This window comes from Aotus nancymaae, unplaced genomic scaffold, assembly GCF_030222135.1.
Source record: "Aotus nancymaae isolate 86718 unplaced genomic scaffold, 86718_ANA_hifiasm-v0.15.2.pri h1tg000073l, whole genome shotgun sequence".
Taxonomy (NCBI): Eukaryota; Metazoa; Chordata; class Mammalia; order Primates; family Aotidae; genus Aotus; species Aotus nancymaae.
The window spans coordinates 2524021-2545188 of NW_026988488.1; the positions used below are offsets into that span (position 1 = coordinate 2524021).

Below are 21168 nucleotides of genomic sequence, written 5' to 3' on the forward strand. Positions count from 1 at the left end.
TTCCAAAGGTACTTGCTCTACCTTTAGGAAATGGTTTCCTCTATTAAGTCAAATTCTGTCTCTCTGTAAGGCAAGCCTAGTTCTTAACTCTTGGTCTGGAGATGAAGTCCTAGGCTAGCCCGTGAAGACCATGAAAGCTCAGTCTTTTATGTTTTTAAAGGTTTCTAGATACCCCCTTCTGGACTCTAACTTGGGAAATGATATCTTAAGAGTTATAGACATAGTCTTGTCAATATCACACAATGAATTTTAAAAGCCATCTAGTAGTTGTTCTAATTCATATTGCAATTCATCTAGTTTAATAATCCTCCTCTATTTTAACAAGCTGGCACAGAGACTTGCCTGAGGTCACACAATGAGTCAGCCACTGAAAAGCCTGGGACTAAAACTAGGTACTCTGACTTTCAGGCTAGACTTCATGTATGTATACATGCCTGTGTGTGTGTAGATATGTAGGTATATATGTGTGTCAAAGGGAGGGTATATTGTAGGGACTGGGGGCAGGTAGCTTACTCCAAGGAAAGCTTCTCCTCTTCTTCACACAAGTCAGGGAGCCTCTGGAGGCCCAGAGTCATGCGCAAGGCATCCACATGTTCCTTCAGTGGCTTATACTCATCATGCAGCCTCCGCGTAGACTCTAGCAGCTTGTTTAGGTCATTCTCAGACTGTTTGATAGTGTTTTCCATCTGGAACATAGAGTGGGATAGGCACAGAGAAAAGATCCTAAGGTTCTCAGAGAGGCTGTATAGCTGAGTGAATAGTAGCACAAGCTCCAGAGCTTGTTCAGTCTGTGTTCAAGTCCTTGATCTTCCATGTCCTCTCTATGTAACTCTGGTCAAGCCTCAGTTTCTTCATCTGTATAATGGTGATAATCTAGCACTTACCTCATGCAATCTTGGTGAAGATTTAAGGATATAATTCATATAAAGCACTCAGTAAAAGGGCTAAATTTAGTATTTACTACTAAACAAATAGTAGTTATTGTTCAAATATAGTATCTTAGAGTTGGAATGTCCTTCAGAACTCATTAAGTCCACCTTGGTACCATTTTAAAGGTAAGAAAACTGAGGCTCAGAGATAAGGGACTCTCCTGGGGATATACTTCTTAGCGGCAAAGCCTGCATAAAGACTTAGGGCTTCTGCCTCCTAGGCCAACACTCTTTCTCCTGGATCAGTGTTTCTCAAAATGTGGTCAAGGGATCAGCAGCATCAGTATCACCTGGGAACTCAGACATGCATATTCTTAGGCTCCACCTCAGACCTATAGAGTCAGAAAATGAAGGGTGGAGTCCAATAATATGTGTCTTAGGCTCTCAAAGTGACTCTGATGCATGCTAAAGTTTGAGATCCATTGGCCTATATTCTCAGCCCTTCTGGCAAATATCTACCTCATTTAACTGGCCCTGTATTATTGGTTAGCTGGCAGCAAAACTTTCAACATTTTATGAGATCTAGAATTCTGTGGTCTCTAACACAGAAAATCCCAATTGCCTATTGTCCAAACCTCATTCATATTTCCTTTAATATTCTACATCTGACAATATCAGAAAATGAGTATTGCCACAGAATTGAGTTTCCCAGAAATACAAACTTATTTCCTTCAAAGATAAATTTAACAAATATACTCCTCATTGTTATAGGAGATAAGGGTTTGAAAAGACCTTACTGGTCAGCACTGCCAACCTCTTTCCTGGTGAAGGAATCATCAGTACAGCAGCTCATACAAGTAACCATTAAGATGGTGCTTGAATAACTCCAAAAGAGGGGAGCTTACCACCTTAGCAGACAGTTCATATTCCATGTTCCAAGGGTTTCCAAAGGAGATACCAATGGGGAAGCCCCACTTTGATAGGTAGGCAGAAATGATTTGTTTGGTTGATTGAAAGCTTGGAGTGCTTTAAGCTACATTCCAGAGGCAGCTGCCTGCTCTTCTTTTCCCTAAGACTAGCTGTCAACTCGCAGAATCCCAGAATGAGAGCACATCAAATCAGTACCTTTACAGGGTACTGAGTCCCCGTTATCATGCAGAGGCCCAGAGAGAAGGGACTTGTCCAGTGATATACAGTTAGTGACAGAGCCAGGGCTGGATCTCAGAACTTCTGGGATTTTTCCACTCCACAGCCTGCACTGATTCCTGCTCCCCAAGGTTGGCCAAGGCCACATCTCAAGGAGAGTCCCTATTATTCATCACTACCTTTTTCTCAAGGGCTTTAGAGATAGGCTACAGGCAGCCACGTACCACATTGATGTCAGCATGGATGAGTCGGAGCTCCTCCACATGGGCCATCTTCTCCTGTAGCAGAAGGTCCATCTCCTGCTTGTATTCCTTCAGGTGCCTTTCCTCTGACTCAAGTGCCTCAAATTCAGCCTTCAAACGAGCCTTGATCTTCTCCATCTGCAGGGTCTTGTTCCTGCAATTTGCAAAAAGCAGAAAACAGGCCAGCAGAAGAAGGGAGAAAATAGAAATGGAGCCAGAACTTTCTTTCTAAGCCATCTTTGCAAGCTTTCCCCTCTCCAGGCAGAGCCACCCTGAAGCCATCTCAAAAAAGGAGGCCAGGTACAATGGCTCATGCCTGTAATCTCGGCAATTTGGGAGACAGAAGCAGGAGGATCACTTGAGCCCAGGAGTTTGAAACCAGCGTGGGCAACATAGTGAGACCTCACCTCCAAAACAAAACAAAACAAAACAAAACAAAACGGCCAGGCATGGTGGTACATGCCAGTAGTCTCTGCTACTCAGGAGGCTAAGGCAGGAGGTTTGCTAGAGCTATGATTGCACTACTACACCCTAGCCTAGGTGACAGAGCAAGACCTTGTCTCAAGAAAGAGTTAGGAGATGTTTTCCTCTAAGATAAAAGCTCAGTAGATGTCAAATGGGGTTAATTTTGTTCCCTTATGGAGCATTTGCAAATATGGAGTGTGTTTTGGTTGTTGACTCAAGGAAAAGTGTTACTGGCATTTAGTGGACATGGTCCAGAGATGCTAAATAGCCTCGCAATACACAGAAAAGTCCCAAACAAAAAGAACTCCCACCCAAGATATTAAAAATGACCTCTTGAGAAACTGTAGGGAAGCACTGTCCAAGAAACTTAGTACAGTGATGGAAATGTTTTGTATCTGTGCTGTCCAATATAGTAGCCACTAGGCACATGTGGCTACTGAGCGCTTGTAATGTGGCTAGTGCAACTGAGAAACTTAATTTTGAATTTTATTTAATTGTAATTAATCAAACTTAAAATTTAAACAGCCACATGTGGCTAATGGCTGTCATATTAGACAGCACAACTCTAGAGGGTGTGTTCATCAGTTCCAGAAAAGGAAGAGGAAAGGATACTGTGGGTCACTTCTTTCTTAGAAAAACAAAAACCTGGTTTTGGTCATTAAATCTCAATTGTATACCCTGTGGCTCAGGAATCCTATACTTGGGAATTTATTTTAAGGAGGTAATTCAAGGAAGCAAAAAGTTAATTCACAGAGATGCACTTTCTGGGCTTTCAGCAAAATTAGAATATTTGACAGCCACTGAAGACTTGTGACATAAAAAATGTTGACGATAAGATACTAACTGAAAAAGTGTACACACTAAAATTACAATTTCAAAGTATACACGCATGTGACTAAATAAGAAAAAGATCTGGAAGAAGCACAGTTTCAAGGGCCTTTAATAAGACTATTTAGAGCCCGCCTATGGGAAAGGGCTACAAAGTTTTGAAAGGGGTCCTCTCTATGGCATGTTGTTGTCTTCCCACTGGCTCCCTACCATGGTTCTCAGGATCTGCCTAGCCATTATCCCCTTACTCAGATTTGGAGTCTCCTTTTTCTGCCTCAGTGACCTTCCCCTCTGCCCCAGTCTATCCTATGGGTGCTCTAATTCTACACGCTGGACTCTGTCCTCTGACATCAGCCTGCTTGTCTTCAGTCTCCCTTTTCTTAACATTGCCTGTGCCTCTTGCCTCAAGAGGTAGCCTTCAATGGCACAGAACTACAGAAAGAACTATTAGGTGGGTAGTATGGTAGAAGAAGTTTCTCTTTCTATACTAAAAAACATCTTTTCATGTTATTATATGTGTTTTTTAACCTTAGAAATGGGTTAAACAGTGGGTGTTATCCCATTTGTAGAGAAGGGAACTGAGCGAGGTTCAGGGTGGTAACTTGTCCAGTACCACAGAGCTAGTAAATTGGATGTTGGGATTTAAACCCAGGGCTCTCTAACACCAAAGCCTATGTACCATCCACTACTCTACATTGCATTTGAACAGTGTTACCAGGCTGAAGGGCATAAAAACATCAAGCGTTCTTGTTATAGCTCATCAATTATCTTGCAGAGGGATGATACTGATTTGTATTGGTTAATTACATCTATCTAGACTTCTATTGTCCTTTTCTAGGTGACATGAAAAGAAATCTGAACTTTGCCTACTCCCATGCTCATTTTACAGATGGGAAAACTAAGATTCAGAGTAGTATAATGTCTCACCCTAAGTGTCATAGAACCAGTTAGGGCAGTGCTAGGTCAAGAACCTATTTCTGCAGTCATCATAAAAGAAGCATGCACTTTAGAGTCAGGCTTGCGTATAAATCCTGGTTCTGCCTCTGATTAACTATTTGCTTTTGGACAATAATAACAACTGTATTTTAACTATATTTATTGAGCACTTACTATGTACCAATTATAGAAGGTTTCAATATACATTCACTCAATAATTATTTATTGAATACTTGTCATGTGCTAGGCAAGGGATAGAGCAGAGAACAGGACAGTATATAGACAACGTTTCATCTAATGAAGAAAATAGATCCTGAACACAGGGTTACATGTAAAATCATATTAGTCGTAGGGAGGTGATACAGAATATCATAGAAGAATACAACAAAGTGACATAACATATTCTGAGGGACACTATAGAGTAAAGGGGGCAGTCAGGGGAGGTTTTTCTGACAACTGAGGACATGAAATCTAAGCTGTGACCTGAAGAATGAATGGGAGTTAGCTGGTGACTGCAGGTGGGCACACAGGAGAACAGTCCAGACATAAAGAATAGCATGAGTAATGGTGCCACAGAAGAAGAATATGGAACATTAAAGGAACTGACTAAAGAGCAGTGTGGCTGGAACACCAACTGCAAGAGGGAGAGGGGCCTAGATAAAACTGCTGAGGTTGACAGGGGCTAAAACACAACTGGGAGACTGGGATGAGTTAGGATATTATCCTCAAGGGAAGGTGGATTTTTAGAATTTTAAACAGCAGGAGAGTGACATTATCTGATCATCTCACTTCACTTCTCTCAGCCTTGGCTTCCTCATCACTAACACAGGAATAACAATAGCAACTACTTTACACATCATGTGGTGAGGATTAAACGAGCTAAGACATGTAAAGTCACCAAGCAGAGTATATGGCACATGGAGGGCAGTCAACACATAAATAGTGCCCTTCTTTCTCTACTCTGTCCAACTCTTCCACCATGGTTATCTCTTTCACCTTAGTGGTTTGCACTATAGCAAAAAGGGTTCATGTGTGTGCACATGCATGAGTGGCCAGATATATTGCTGGTTACTGAGATTAAAATATAATCATTAGTGGGAGAATGGGAAAGGAATAAGGGTTGAAAAGTTACCTATTGGGTACAACGTTTGCTCTTTGGGTGATAGGTACACTGGAAACCCAAACCTCACCATTATGCAATATATCCACATAACAAATCTACACATGTAGCCCCTGAATCTAAAATTTAAAAATATATATATTAGCTGAAGCCACATCATAATGTCTACATAAATAACAGTATTTTATGAAGCTGACCCAAACCTTCCAACTTGCAGTCAATTCGATTAACATGAAAATAACTACCACTGACTGAAATCAGGGGTGAGAGGGTCTCTCCCACTGCCACTTAATAGAAATCAGCATAGTGCAGCTAGTCCTGCTTGAATGAGTGCCTTTTATCTAATCCTCCCTTGTCCTGCCATGCCTACTTCTGTTTACAGAAACCCATGTTGTTGGGCAAGAGATATTAATTCCAGAATAAACCAAAGATTTTTCACTTGATGTGTCCAGGGTCACAGTTAAGTGCTGACTTGACATAGAAAATCAAAGGCACAAAGCCTTCCTCAAAGCACCAGTGGTATTTCCTCTCTCTGGGGTGGAGGGCTGCCACCAGCAAGATGGCAGCTTAATCTTTTGGATACAAGGTATATAGCCACAATGTCTGCCTCCATCCAAGATGGTTGGGAGCCTTTGTCTATCGCCTACTATGGCAAGAAATACCAAGGACCAAGACCCTGACTAAAAGGCAGAAGGGCCAAGACTCCTGGATAGAGGAGGAAAATACATTTACAAATATAGGTTTCAGAAATATCCTCTATTTGCTATTTGTAAAGTCAGTTTCTCTGAGGGAAGCCTGGCCCATGCTTTAGTGGAGGGACAGCAATGTCACTGCAGGCTTTGATGGTGCCACTAACATCTCTCAGTAGTGGCGCATCAAAGGCAGGGCAGTAAGAACAGTCTACCCTGGGGTGAAGACAATAAGGGGGTGTGCTGTGTGTAGAAAATAAAAACATAAAAATAAAACCAACTAAAGTTGGTCTACTCTTTATTAGCACCTTGCAATGGCAATCTCAAAAAATGTCTACTGAAGGACATCTGGACTGACTCTAATTTTTGGTAATCATGAATAAAGCCACTATGAATATCCATGTATGAGTTTTAGAGTAACCATTTTCATCCAAGATTGCAATTGCTGGGTTGTATGGTAATTGCACATTTAGCTTTTCAATAAACTACTCAACTGTTCCAGAGTGTCTGTAATATTTCACATGCCCATCAGCAAAATATGAGTGATCTAGTCCCTCCACCTGGTCAGCTATTTTAACTATCATAATAGATACGTAGTGTTACTTCAAAGTGATTTTAATTTGCATTTCCCTAATGCCTATTGATGTTGAACACCTTTCCACATACTTATTTGCCATCTGTATATCTTTTTCTATGAAATGTCTGCTCACGTCTTTGGCTCACTTTCTAATTGGATTACCATTGATCTTGAACAACATGGGTTTGAACTGCATAGATTCACTTATACATGGATTTTTTTCAACAAAATATGGATTAAAAATACAGTATTTGCAGGATGCAAAACCTGCATATATGGAGGGCTGACTTTTTATATACTAAAGGCTGACTTGAGTATGCATATGTGCAAATTTTGGTGCAGGCAGGGGCCTAGAACCAATCCCCTATACACACTGAGGGGTAACTGTGTTTGTTTTATCATTGTTGAGTTTTAATAATTCTTTATATATTCTAGATATATGTCTTTTGGCAGACATGTGGTTTGAAAATATTTTCTCCCACTCAGTAGCTTGCCTTTTTGTCTCCTTGAAAGGGTCTTTGGAAAAGTATTTAAAAAAATTTTTTTCAAGTCCAATTTATCAAGTCTTTTTATTATTATATTTTATTTATTTATATTTTTGAAAATTTTTTTTCTTTTTCTCTCTTTCATCTATGAATTGTTTATATTATAAGTTCCAGTATACACGTGCAGAAAGTACAGGTTTGTTATATAGGTATACACGTGCCATGGTGGTTTGCTGCATCCATCAACCCATCATCTACATTAGGTATTTCTCCTAATGTTATCCCTCCCCTAGTCCCCCACCCCCGAAAAAGCTGCAGTGTGTGATGTTCCCCACTCTGTGTCCGTGTGTTCTCTTTGTTCAACTTCCACTTATGAGCGAGAACATACAGTGTTTGGTTTTCTGTTCCTGTGTTAGTTTGCTGAGAATGATGGTTTCCAGCTTCATTCATGTCCCAGCAAAAGACAAGAACTCAATTTTTTTTTATGGTTGCATGGTATTCCATGGTATATATGTGCCAAATTATCTTTATCCAGTCTATCCCTGATGGACATTTAGGTTGATTCTAACTCTTTCCTTTGTTCACAGTGCTGCCATAAGCATATGTGTGTATGTGTCTTTATAGTAGAATGATTTATAATCCTTTGGTTATATACCTAGTAATGGGATTGCTGAGTCGAATGGTATTTCTGGTTCTAGATCATTGAAGAATTGCCACACTCTCTTCCACTTGAACTAGTTTACACTCCCACCAACAGTGTAAAAGAGTTTTTTTTCCCCTCCACATCCTCTCCAGCATCTGTTGTTTCCTGAGCTTTTAATGATTGCCATTCTAATTGGCAAGAGATGGTATCTCAATGTGGTTTTAATTTGCATTTCTCTAATGACCACTGATGATGAGCTTTTTTGTTTCATATGTTTGTTGGCTGCATAAATGTCTTCTTTTGAGAAGTGTCTGTTTTCATATCCTTTGCCCACTTTTTGATGGGGTTATATTTTTCTTGTAAATTTGTTTAAGTTCCTTGTAGATTCTGGATATTAGTCATTTGTCAGATGGATAGATTGCAAAACTTTTCTCCCATTCTGTAGGCTGCTGGTTCACCCTGATGATAGTTTCTTTTGCTGTGCAGAAGCTCTTTAGTTTAATTAGATCACATTTGTCAATTTTGGTTTTTGTTGCCATTGCTTTTGGTGTTTTAGTCATGAAGTCTTTGTCCATGCCTATGTCCTGAATGGTATTGCCTAGGTTTTCTTCTAGGGTTTTTACGGTGTTAGGTCTTATGTTTAAATCTTTAATCCACCTTAAGTTAATTTTTTTTATTGCATTTTAGGTTTTGGGGTACATGTGAAGAACATGCAAGATTGTTGCATAGGTACACACACGGCAGTGTGATTTGCTGCCTTCCTCCCCATCACCTATATCTTGCATTTCTCCCCATGCTATCTCTCCCCAACTCCCTACTCCCCACCGTCCCTCCCCTATTTCCCCCCGACAGATCCCAGTGTGTAGTGCTCCCCTCCCTGTGTCCATGTGTTCTCATTGTTAAACACCCACTTATGAGTGAGAACATGCAGTGTTTGATTTTCTGTTCCTGTGTCAGTTTGCTGAGAATGATGGTTTCCAGGTTCATCCATGTCCCTACAAAGGACACAAACTCATCGTTTTTGATGGCTGCATAATATTCCATAGTGTGTATGTGCCACATTTTCCCTGTCCAGTCTATCATCGATGGGCATTTGGGTTGGTTCCAGGTCTTTGCTATTGTAAACTGTGCTGCTGCAATGAACATCGGTGTGCATGTGTCCTTAAAGTAGAACGATTTATAATCCTTTGGATATATACCCAGTAATGGGATTGCTGGGTCAAATGGAATTTCTCTTTCTATGCCCTTGAGGAATCACCAGACTGTCTTCCATAATGGTTGAACTAACTTACACTCCCACCAACAGTGTAAAAGTGTTCCTATTTCTCCACATCCTCTCCAGCCTCTGTTGTCTCCAGACTTTTTAATGATCGCCATTCTAACTGGCGTGAGATGGTATCTCAATGTAGTTTTGATTTGCATTTCTCTAATGAACAGTGATGATGAGCTTTTTTTTATACGTTTGTTGGCCTCAGGTATGTCTTCTTTTGTAAAGTGTCTGTTCATATCCTTTGCCCACTTTTGAATGGGCTTGTTTGTTTTTTTCTTGTAAATCTGTTTTAGTTCGTTGTAAATTCTGGATGTTAGCCCTTTGTCAGATGGGTAGATTGCAAAAATTTTTTCCCATTTTGTTGGTGGCCAATTCACTCTAATGAGTGTTTCTTTTGCTGTGAAGAAGCTGTGCAGTTTCATTAGGTCACATTTGTCTATTTTGGCTTTTGTTGCCAATGCTTTTGGTGTTTTAGTCATGAAGTCCTTGCCTATGCCTATGTCCTGAATGGTTTTGCCTAGATTTTCTTCTAGGGTTTTTATGGTGTTAGGTCTTATGTTTAAGTCTTTAATCCATCTGGAGTTAATTTTAGTGTAGGTGTCAGGAAGGGGTCCAGTTTCTGCTAGTGTAAGGTGTCAAGAAGGGATCCAGTTTCTGTTTTCTGCACATGGCTGGGCAGTTTTCCCAACACCATTCATTAAACAGGGACTCTTTCCCCATTGCTTGTTTTTGTCAGGTTTGTCAAAGATCAGATGGTTGTAGATGTGTGGCATTACTTCCAAGGCCTCTGTTCTGTTCCATTGTTCTATATATCTGTTTTGGTACCAGTACCATGCTGTTTCGGTTACTGTAGCCTTGTAGCATAGTTTGAAGTCAGGTAGCATGATGCCTCCAACTTTGTTCGTTCTGCTTAGGATTGTCTTGGCCATACGGGCTCTTTTTTGATTCCATATGAAATTTAAAATAGTTTTTATTTCTAATTCTGTGAAGAAAGTCAATGGTAGCCTGATGGGGATAGCATTGAATCTATAAATTACTTTGGGCAGTATGGCTATTTTCATATTGAATTTTCCTATTCATAAGCATGGAATGTTTTTCCATTTGTTTGTGTCCTCTTATTTTTTTGAGCAGTGGTTCTTAGGTCTCCTTGAAGAGGTCCTTCACATCTCTTTTAAGTTGTATTCCTAGGTATTTTATTCTCTCTGTAGCAATTGTGAATTGGAGTTGACTCATGATTGTTAAATTTTTATCTTATGAATCATGCTTTGGTATCATGACTAGGACTCTTCATCAAGGTTTGGGTTCTGCAAATTTTCTATGCTGTCTACTAAAAGTGTTATGGTTAAGTTTACATCTGCCATCCATTCTGAATTAATTTTTATAAAAGATGTAGAGTTTAGATGGATTTGTTTTTTTGTCCCATGGCTATCCAATTGCTATAGTATCATTTGTTGTGAAGACTATTATTCCTCCACTGAATTACTTCTGCATCTCTGCTAAAAAATTAGTTGGCCATACTAGTGTGAGTTAATTTATAGATTCCCAATTTTGTTCCATGGAACTGTGTGTCCCTCCCTTCACCAATACTGCACAATCTTGATTATTATGGCATATAATAATTTGAAATCAGGAAACGATGCCTCCTACTTTATTTTTATTTTTCAAAATTGTACTGCCTATTTAACTCTTGTGCTTCACCATAGAAATTTTAGTATAATCTTTTGTATATCTACCAAAAGATTTTGGAGATTTTAATGGGAATTTCATTAAATATATGTATCAATTTAATAGGATTGACATCTTTGCTATACTGAGCCTTCCAAAGCATGAATATGGTGTGTCTCTTGTCTTAGATCTTTGATTTCTTTAATTAGCATTTTGCAGTTTTAAGCATAAAACTCCTGTACATGTTTTATTAAATCTTTGTTACTCCTAAATATTTTACAAATTTAAGTGCTCGTAAATGGCTTTGTATTTTTAATTGTGGTTTCCATATGCCTACTGTTAGTATATATTTTTATATGTTGAACTTGTATCCTGAAACCTTGCTAAACGCAATTACTAGATCTAAGAGGATTTTTTTTTATTATACTTTAAGTTCTGGGGTACATGTGCAGATCATGCAGGTTTGTTACATAGGTATACATGTGCCATGGTGGTGGTTTGCTACATCCATCGCTCCGTCATCTACATTAGGTATTCCTCCTAATGCTATCCCTCCCCAATCCCCCCACCCCTTGCTATTCCTCCCCTAGCCTCTCACCCCCAAGGTCCAGGTGTGTGATATTCCCCTCCTGTGTCCATGTGTTCTCATTGTTCAACACCCACTTAAGAGTGAGAACATGCAATGTTTGGTTTTCTGTTCTTGTGTCAGTTTGCTGATAATGATGGTTTCCAGCTTCATCCATGTCCCTGCAAAGGATGTGAACTCATCCTTTTTTATGGCTGCATAGTATCCCATGGTGTATATGTGCCACATTTTCTTTATCCAATCTATCATGGATGGGCATTTGGGTTGGTTCCAAGTCTTTACTATTGTGAACAGTGCTGCAATAAATATACATATGTATGTGTCTTTATAACAGAATGATTTATAATCCTTTCGGTATATACCCAGTAATGGGATTGCTGGGTCAAATGGTACTTCTAGTTTTAGATCCTTGAGGAATCACCACACTGTCTTCCACAATGGTTGAATTAATTTACACTCCCACCAACAGTGTAAAAGCATCCCTTTTTCTCCACATCCTCTCCAGCATTTGTTGTCTCCTGATTTTTCAATGATCACCATTCTAACTGGCATAGGGTGGTATCTCAATGTGGTTTTTATTTGCATTTCTCTAATGACCAGTGATGAAGAGGTTTTGTTCATATGTTTGTTGCCTGCGTAAATGTCTTCTTTTGAAAAGTGTCTGTTCATTTTCCTTGCCCACTTTTTGATAGGGGTTTTTTTTTTCTTGTAAATTTGTTTAAGTTCTCTGTAGATTCTGGGTATTGTCTTTGTCAGATGGGTAGATTGTAAAAAATTTTTCCCATTCTGTTGGTTGCCGCTTCATTCTATTGAAAGACTTTCTTCACAGAACTGGAAAAAAAACCACCTTCATCTTCATATGGAACCAAAAAAGAGCCTGCATAGCCAAGACAATCCTAAGCAAAAAAAAAAAACCAAAGTTGGAGGCATCAGACTACCTGACTTCAAGCTATATTACAAAGCTACTGTAATCAAAACAGCATGATACTGGTACCAAAACAGAGATATAGACCAATGGAACAGAACAGAAGCCTCAGAAAGAATGTCACACAACTACAACCATTTGATCTTTGACAAACCTGACAAAAACAAGCAATGGGGAAAAGATTCCCTATTTAATAAATGGTGTTGGGAAAACTGCCCAGCCATATGTAGAAAGCTGAAACTGGATCCCTTCCTTATACCTTATACAAAATTTAACTCTAGATGGATTAAAGATTTAAACATTAGGCCTAACACCATAAAAATTCTAAAAGAAAAACTAGGCAATACCATTCGGGACATAGGCATGGGCAAGGACCTCATGACTAAAACACCAAAAGCAATGAAAACAAAAGCCAAAATAGACAAATGAGATCTAATTAAACTTAAGAGTGCCTGCACAGCAAAAGAAACAAAGAGGAATTTTTTAAAATTTGTTTTTGTTTTTTAGATTTCTTGGGATTTCCTACAAAGACAATCATGGCATCTGCAAATGACAGTTTTATTTCTTTGTTTCCATCTGTACGCCATTTTTTACTTTCTTGACCAATTGTCTTGCCTAGAACTTCTAGCATTACATTTAGTAGCAGTGGACATTCTTGTCTTCTTCTTGACCTTAGGGGAATAGCATTCATTTTTCACAATTAAGTGTAACATTAGCTGTAGGGTATTTATAGATGCCATTTATCGAGTTGAGGAAGTTCCCCTGCATTTTTAGTCTGCAAAGACATTTTATCATAAATATGAATTTTGTAATGTTTTACCTACATCAGTTAACATGATCATGTTATTTCTCTTTTTAGTCTTAATATAAGTGACATTGGCTTATTTTCACTTTTATTTCAATAGTTTTCGGGAACAGGTGGTTTTGGTTATATGGATGAGTTTTTCAGTGGTGATTTCTGAAATTATAGTGTGTCTGTCACCTGAGCAGTGTATGTAGTCTTTTATCCTTCACCTCACTCCTACCCTTCCCACTGAGTCTTCAAAGTCCATTATATCATTCTTATAACTTTACATCCTCATAGGTTAGCTCCCACTTATAAATGAGAACATACAATATTTGGGTTTCCATTCCTGAGTTATTTCACTTTGAATAATGTCCTCCAGCTCTGTCCAAGTTGCTGCAAAGGCCATTATTTTATTCCATTTTATAGTATTTGTTTTATCCATTCATTGGTTGATTGGCATTTTTGTTGGTTCTACATTTTTGCAACTGTGAATTGTGCTGCTATAAATATGCATATACATGTGTCTGTTTTATACAATGACTTCTTTCCCTTTGGGTAGATACCCAGTAGTGGAACTTTTATTTCAAGAGTTTTGGGGTTACAGGTGGTTTTTGTTACATGAATGAGTTCTTTAGAGGTGATTTCTGAAACTGTGGTGGACCTGTCACCTGAGCAGTGTACACTGTACCCAATATGTAGTCTTTTATCCCTCACTCCAATCCCATGCTTTCCACTGAATCTCCAAAGTCCATTGTATCATTCTTATGCTCTATATCCCCATAGCTTAGCTCCCACTTATAAGTGAGAACATACAATATTATGCTGCTATAAACATGCATGTGCATGTGTCTGTTTTATACAATGACTTCTTTCCCTTTGGGTAGATACCCAGTAGTAAAATTGCTGGATAAGATGGTATTTCTACTTTCAGTTTTTAAAGGAATCTTCATACTGTTTTCCATAGTGGATGAACTAGTTTACATTCCCCTCAACAATGTAAAAGTATTCTGTTTTCACCGGATCCACACCAACATCTGCTATTTTTTCACTTTTTCTTTATGGTCATTCTTACTGGAGTAAGGTAGTATCTCACTGTGGTTTTAATATGCATTTTCCTGATGATTAGTGATGTTGAGCAGGTTTTTCATATGCTTATTGACCATTTGTATATCTTCTTTTGAGAATTATCTATTCATGTCTACTGCCTGATTTTTTTTTTTTGGCAGAGTCTCACTCTGTCAGTAGAGTGTCTCAATCTCTGCTCACTGCAACCTCCACCTCCCAGGCTCAAGCAATTCTCATGCCTCAGCCTCCTGAATAGCTAAGACTACAGGCGTGAGCCACTGCACCCAGCTAATTTTTGTATTTTCTTTTTAATAGAGACAAGGTTTCGCCATATTGGTCAAGCTGGTCTAAAACTCCTGGCCTCAAGTGATCTGCCTGCCTTGGTCTCCCAAAGTGGCAGAATTACAGGTGTGAGCCACTGCACCTGCCCCTTTGCACACTTTTTAATGGGATTTTTTTTTTCTTATTTGAGTTCTTTGTAGATTCTGGATATTAGTCCTTTGTCAGATGCATAGTTTGCAAATATTTTCTCCCACTCTGTGGGCTGTCTGTTTACTCTGCTGATTATTTCACCATATAGAAGAGTTTTAATTTAATTAGGTCCCATTTGTTTATTTTTTAGTTGCATTTGCTTTTGGAGTCTTAGTCATGAATTCTTTACCTAAGCAAATGTCCAGAAAAGTTTCTCAATGCTGTCTTCTAGTATTTTTTTGCTTTCAGTTCTTAGATTTAAGTCTCTGATCCATCTTTAGTTGATATTTGTATAAGGTGAGAGGTGAGGATCTAGTTTCATCCTTCTACATGTGGCTTGCCAGTTTTCCCAGCACCATTTACTGAATAGGGTGTCCTTTCCTCACTTTATGTTTTTGTATTTTTTTTTCCACACAAACACATTTTTATTGACTTTATAAACATAATTTTTATCTTCTCTTTTATTTTTTTATTGTTCTTTAGGTTCTGGGGTACATGTACAGATCATGCAGGATTGTTGCATAAGTATATACATGGCAATGCAGTTTGCTGCCTCCATACCTCCTGTCACCTATATCTGGTATTTCTCCCCATGTTATCCCTCCCCAACCTCCCCACATCCCACTGTCCCTCCTCTAGTCCATGTGCTCTCATTGTTCAACAACTACTTATGAATGAGACCATGTGGTGTTTGGCTTTCTGTTCTTGTGTCAGTTTGCTGAGAATGATGGTTTCCAGATTCATCCATGTCCCTACAAAGGACACAAACTCATCCTTTTTAATGGCTGCATAGTATTCCATGGTGTATATGTGCCACATTTTCCTTGTTCAGTCTATCATCAACGGGCATTTGGGTTGGTTCCATTTTGTTGGTACTTACAGAAGGCTGTAAGCATTTGGCCTTATTTCTGGGTTTTCTGTTCTCTTTCATTGTTCTTTATGCCTATTTTTATACCACCACAATGCTGTTTTGGTAGCTTACAGCCTCGTAGCATAATTTGATGTTAGGAAATGTGATGCCTTTTTTGATTCCATATGAATTTTAGGATTTTTTTTCTAGTTCTGTGAAGAATGATGATGGTATTTTGATGAGAATTGCATTGAATCTGTGGGTTACTTTGGGCAGTATGATCATTTTCATATTACTGATTCTACCTCTCCATGAGCATGGAATATGTTTCCATTTGTTTGTGTCATCTATGATTTCTTTTAGCAGTGTTTTGTAGTTTTCCTTGTAGAGATATATCACCTCCTTGGTTAAGCATATTTCTAAATATTTTATTATTTTTGCAGCTGTTGTAAAATGGGTTGACTTGTTGATTTGATTCTCAGCTTAGTTGTTGTTTGTGTATAGCAATGCTACTGATTTGTGTACATTGATGTTGCATCCTGAGACTTTACTGAATTTGTTTATCAGGCCAAGGAGTTTTTGGATGAGTCTTTAGGGTATTCTAGGCATATGACCATATCACTGGCCAACAGTGACAGTTTGACTTCCACTTTTCCAATTTGGATGCTCTTTACTTCTTTCTCTTGTCTGATTATGCTGGCTATGACTTCCAGTACTATGTTGTATAGAAGTGGTGAAAATGGGCATCCTTGTCTTGTTCCAGTTCTCAGGGGGAATGTTTTAAACTTTTCCCCATTCAGTGTGATGTTGCCTGTAGGTTTGTCATAGATGGCTTTTATTACCTTGAGGTATGTCCCTTCTATGCCAGTTTTATTGAGTGTTTTCTTATAAAAAAGGAATGTACAATTTTATCAAATGCTTTTTCTGCATCTATTGAGATAAACATATGATTTTTGTTTTTAATTCTGTCTATGTAATGTATCACATTTATTGACTTGTGTATGTTAAACCATACCTGCAACCCTAGGATAAAACTGACTTGATCATGGTGTATTTTTTTGATAACGCTGTTGGATTTGCTTAGCTAGTATTTTGCTGAGGATTTTTGAATCTATGTTCATCAGGGTATTGATGTGTATTTTTTTAGTTGTGTTCTTTCCTGGTTTTTGGTATTGGGGTAACACTGTATTCATGGAATGATTTAATTAGTATTTCCTCTTTTTTCTGTCTTTTGGAATGGTTTCAGTAGGATTGGTACCAATTCTTATTTGAATGTCTGATAGAATTCAATTGTGAATCCATCTGGTTCTGAACATTTTTTTGTTGGCAGTTTTAAATTGCAGTGTCAATCTCACTTTTTGTTATTGGTCTTTTCAGGGTTTCCATGTCTTTCTGATTTAATCTAGGAGGCTTGTATATTTCCAGGAAGTTGTCCATCTCCTCTACACTTTCTAGTTTTTGTGTAAAAAGGTGTTCATAGTACACTTGGATAATCTTTTGTATTTCTGTGATATCAGTTGTAATATCTGCAGTCTCATTTCTGATGGAGTTCATTTGGATCTTTTCTTGGTTAATCTCCCTAACAGTCTATCAATTTTGTTTATTTTTAAAGAATCAGCTTTCTGGTTCATTTATCTTTTGTATTTTTTTTTTTTGTTCCAATTTCATTGAGTTTTGCTCTTTGTTATTTTTTTTCTTCTGCTGGGTTTGAGTTTAGTTTGTTCTTGTTTCCCTAGTTTCTTGAGGTGTGACATTGAGTTGTCCATTTGTGCTCTTTCAGACTTTTTGATTTAGGCATTTAACACTATGAATTTTCCTCTTAGCACCACATTTGCTATATCCCAGAGGTTTTGGTAAGCTGTGTAACTATTATCATTTATTTCACAGAATTTTTCAATTTCTATCTTGATTTCATTGTTAACCCAAAGCCCATTCAAGAGCAGATTATTTACTTTCCATGTATTTCTATAGTTTTGAGGGTTGTTTTTGAAGTTGATTTCCAATTTTATTTCCCTGTGGTCTGAGAAAATGCTTGATAAGATTTTGATTTTCTTAAATTTATAGAGACTTGTTTTGTGGCCTATGATATGGTCTATCTAGGAGAATATTGCATATACTGAAGAAAAGAATATATGTTCTGTACTTGTTGGAAATAATGCTCTGTAAATATCTGTTAAATCTATTTGTTCTAGGGTATAATTAAAGTCCATCGTTTCTTTGATTTTCTGTCTTGATGATCTGTCTAGTGCTGTGAGTATGTTATTGAAGTCCTCCAATATTATTGTGGTGTTGTCCATCTCATTTCTTAGGTCTAGTAGTAATTGTTTTATAAATTTGGGTCCTCCAGTGTTAGGTGCATATATATTTAAAATTGTGATATTTTCCTGTTGGGTTAATCCTTTTATCATTATATAATGTCCTTGCTTATCTTTTTTTAGAAACTATTGTTGCTTTAAATTCTGTTTTGTCTGATGTAAGAATAGCTACTCCTGCTTGCGTTTGGTTTCCATTTGTGTGTAATGTCTTTTGCCACCCCTTTACCTTAAGCTTACATGAGTCCTTATGCATTAGGTGAGTCTTTCTTTTGAAGACATCTATGTTAGTATTGAGATATGAGGTACTGTTTTATTCTTCATGTAGTTGTTGCCTAAATATTTTGGATCTTTTTCATAGTGTTGTTGTTTTATAGGCCTTGTGAGATTTAAGCTCTAAGGAGGTTCTATTTTGGTGTATATCAAGGTTTTTTTCCAACATTTCAAACTTCTTTTAGCATTTATTTAGTGCTGATTTGCTGGTGGCAAATTCTATCATGATTTGTTTTTGAAAAAGACTATCTTTCTTTGATGTATAAAGCTTAGTTTTGCTACATAGAAAATTCTAGGGTGACCATTATTTCATTTCAGGAGGCTAAAGATAAGACTCCAATCCCTTTTGGCTTGTAAGATTTCTGCTGAGAACTCTGCTGTTAATTTGATAGGGTTTGCTTTATAGGTTATCTTTTATTTCACAGCCCTTAAAATTATTTGTTTTCATTTTGACTTTAGATTACCTTATGACTATGTGTTTTCATGATGATTTTTTTTGCAATGATTTTCCAAGTTCTTTTGATTTCTTATATTTTTTGAATGTCAAGACCTCCAGCAAGGCGAGGAAAGGTTTCCTCAATTATTCCCTGAACTAAGTTTTCCAAACTTTTAAATTTCTGTTCTCCCTTAGGATCACCAATTATTCTTAGGTTTGGTCATTTTACATAATCCCATATTTCCTGAAGACTTTGTTCATTTATTTTATTCTTTTTTATTTGTATTTGTCTGTTTTTGGTTATTTCGAAAGCCTTGTCTTCGAGCTCTGAAATTCTTTCTTCTACTTGTTCTAGTTTATTGTTGAAATTTTCCATAGAATTTTATATTTCCCTAAGTATGTCTTTCATTTCCAGTAGCTCTCATTGTCTTTTTCTTTATAACATCTATTGCTTTAAAATATTTTAATTCATGGAAGACTCTCCAAGATGGCCAAATAGACACAACTCCGGTGCACAACACCCAGTGAGAGAGATGCAGAAATCCAGAAATCTCCTCGCTCCAACCGAGGTACCAGGTGCATTTCAATGGGTCTGGTCTGACAGTGAGCAAAGCCCATGTCAGGCAGACTTAGGTGGAGAGAGGTGCTGCTTCACCCAGAAAGTGCATCTGACCAGCGAGTCAGAGGCTCCCCCTATGATACTCTGGTCCAGGTACAGCACTTCCTGCAAAGCCTCAGCAATACACAGAACAGGAGATCTTTGCCAGTCAAGTGCTGGGAATTAAAAGCACGGAGTTGAAAATAATCCAGGACAGTGTCCGGGATTGGCACACAGACCTAAACAGATGCATAAGCCCAAAAGGTGGCCGGGAGAGTCTGCAGACCGAGCTATCACCCCCTCCCGCCTCCTGGAGAAGGAGCTGTAAGCGGTAGCAACTGGGCTGGTCCCTACCCAATGACTGAAGAGAGAGGAAGCTGAAAGGGGGAGATGGCTGGGTGCAGATGGGCGGGTCCCTACCATCCCCTACAAACCCCAGGGGGCTGAAGCTCTGACTCTAGCAGGTTGCAAAGCCAGTGCCACAGTCTGAGCTGAACCCTGAATGATCCAGCCCAGTGAAGGAAGGGCACAACCCACCATTAGAGGGGTGGGACTGGGCTACATGTTTTAACAAAAAACACAGGAAGGCTACATAGCAATGGGACTGCATTCTTGACTACCCAGCAGCACCGCCAGGTCAGTGGAAGAGGCGGGCCTAAATCCCCAGTGTAAAAATAAAGATACAGGAAGCTTCCCTAGTAAACTGAAGGAGTCCCTAGAAACCCAGTAGTGCATTGACAGGCAGACAAGCGACCTCATCAAGGAGCTCCCTGAGACCACAGCCAGGTAAATCCACAAAGATGGGAAAAAACAGCACAAAAAAGATGAAACCATCAAAGACCAGAACACTTCTTCTCCTTCAAGGGATGACAACTCCTTAACAACACGGGAACACAACATGACCGAGAAGGAGTGCGACAAATTGACAGAAACAGGCTTCAGAAGGTGGATAATAACAAACTTTTCTGAGCTAAAGGAACACGTTTTAACTCAATGCAAAGAAACAAAAAACCTTAAAAAAAGGTTAGACGAAATGCTAACTAGAATAACCAGCTTAGAGAAGAACATAAACGACTTGATGGAGTTGAAAAATACAGCACAAGAACTATGTGAAGCAAACACACATTTTAATAGCCAAATTGATCAAGCAGAAGAAAGGATATCAGAGATTGAAGATCAACTCAATGAAATAAAAAGAGAAGGCAAGACAAGAGAAAAAAGAGTGAAAACAAATGAACAAAACTTCCAAGAAAAATGGGATTATGTGAAAAGACATAATCGATGTACCTGAATATGATGGGCAGAATGAATCCAAGCTGGAAAACACGCTCCAGGATATTATCCAGGAGAACTTCCCAAGCCTAGCAAGGCAGTTCAACATTCAAATTCAAGAAATACAGAGAATTCCACAAAGATATTCCTCAAGAAGAGCAATCCCAAGGCACATAATCGTCAGATTCACCAGGGTTGAAATGAAGGAAAAAATGCTAAGGGCAGCCAGAGAGAAAGGTCAGTTCACCCACAGAGGGAAGCCAATCAGACTCATAGCCAATCTCTCAGCAGAAATCCTACAAGGCAGAAAAGAGTGGGGGCCAATATTTAACATCCTTTAAGAAAAGAACTTTCAATCCAGAATCTCATATCCAGCCAAACTAAGCTTCATAAGGGAAGGAGAAATAAAATCCTTTACGGACAAGCAATTACTGAGAGATTTTGTCACCATGAGACCTGCCCTACAAAAGCTCCTGAAAGAAACACTAAGCACAGAAAGGAACAAGTACCAGTCACTGCAAAAACAAACCAGTTGGCAAAGATCAAAACTGCAGTGAAGACAATGAGTCAACTAACCAGACAGAAAACCAGCCAGTAACAAAATGGCAGGATCAAATTCACACATAACAATATTAACATTGAATGTAAACAGCCTAAA

General features: G+C 38.4%; 1 protein-coding gene across 5 annotated transcripts in view; it reads right to left on the bottom strand.

Moving 5' to 3' along the window:
• Positions 1–21168, bottom strand: part of ZC4H2 (zinc finger C4H2-type containing) — a 117788-nt gene that overhangs the window by 3325 nt on the left and 93295 nt on the right. For 4 of the 5 annotated variants that reach the window (XM_012460869.2, XM_012460868.2, XM_064367728.1 and 1 more), the window contains 2 exons: positions 2240–2411; positions 514–686 (listed from right to left, as the gene is read on the bottom strand). In XM_012460869.2, coding sequence (XP_012316292.1) covers positions 514–686; positions 2240–2411 — 345 coding nt within the window. Of the gene's footprint in view, positions 1–513; positions 687–2239; positions 2412–11533; positions 12353–21168 lie in introns of all 5 variants that reach the window. The other variant, XM_064367727.1, reaches the window with a different exon arrangement.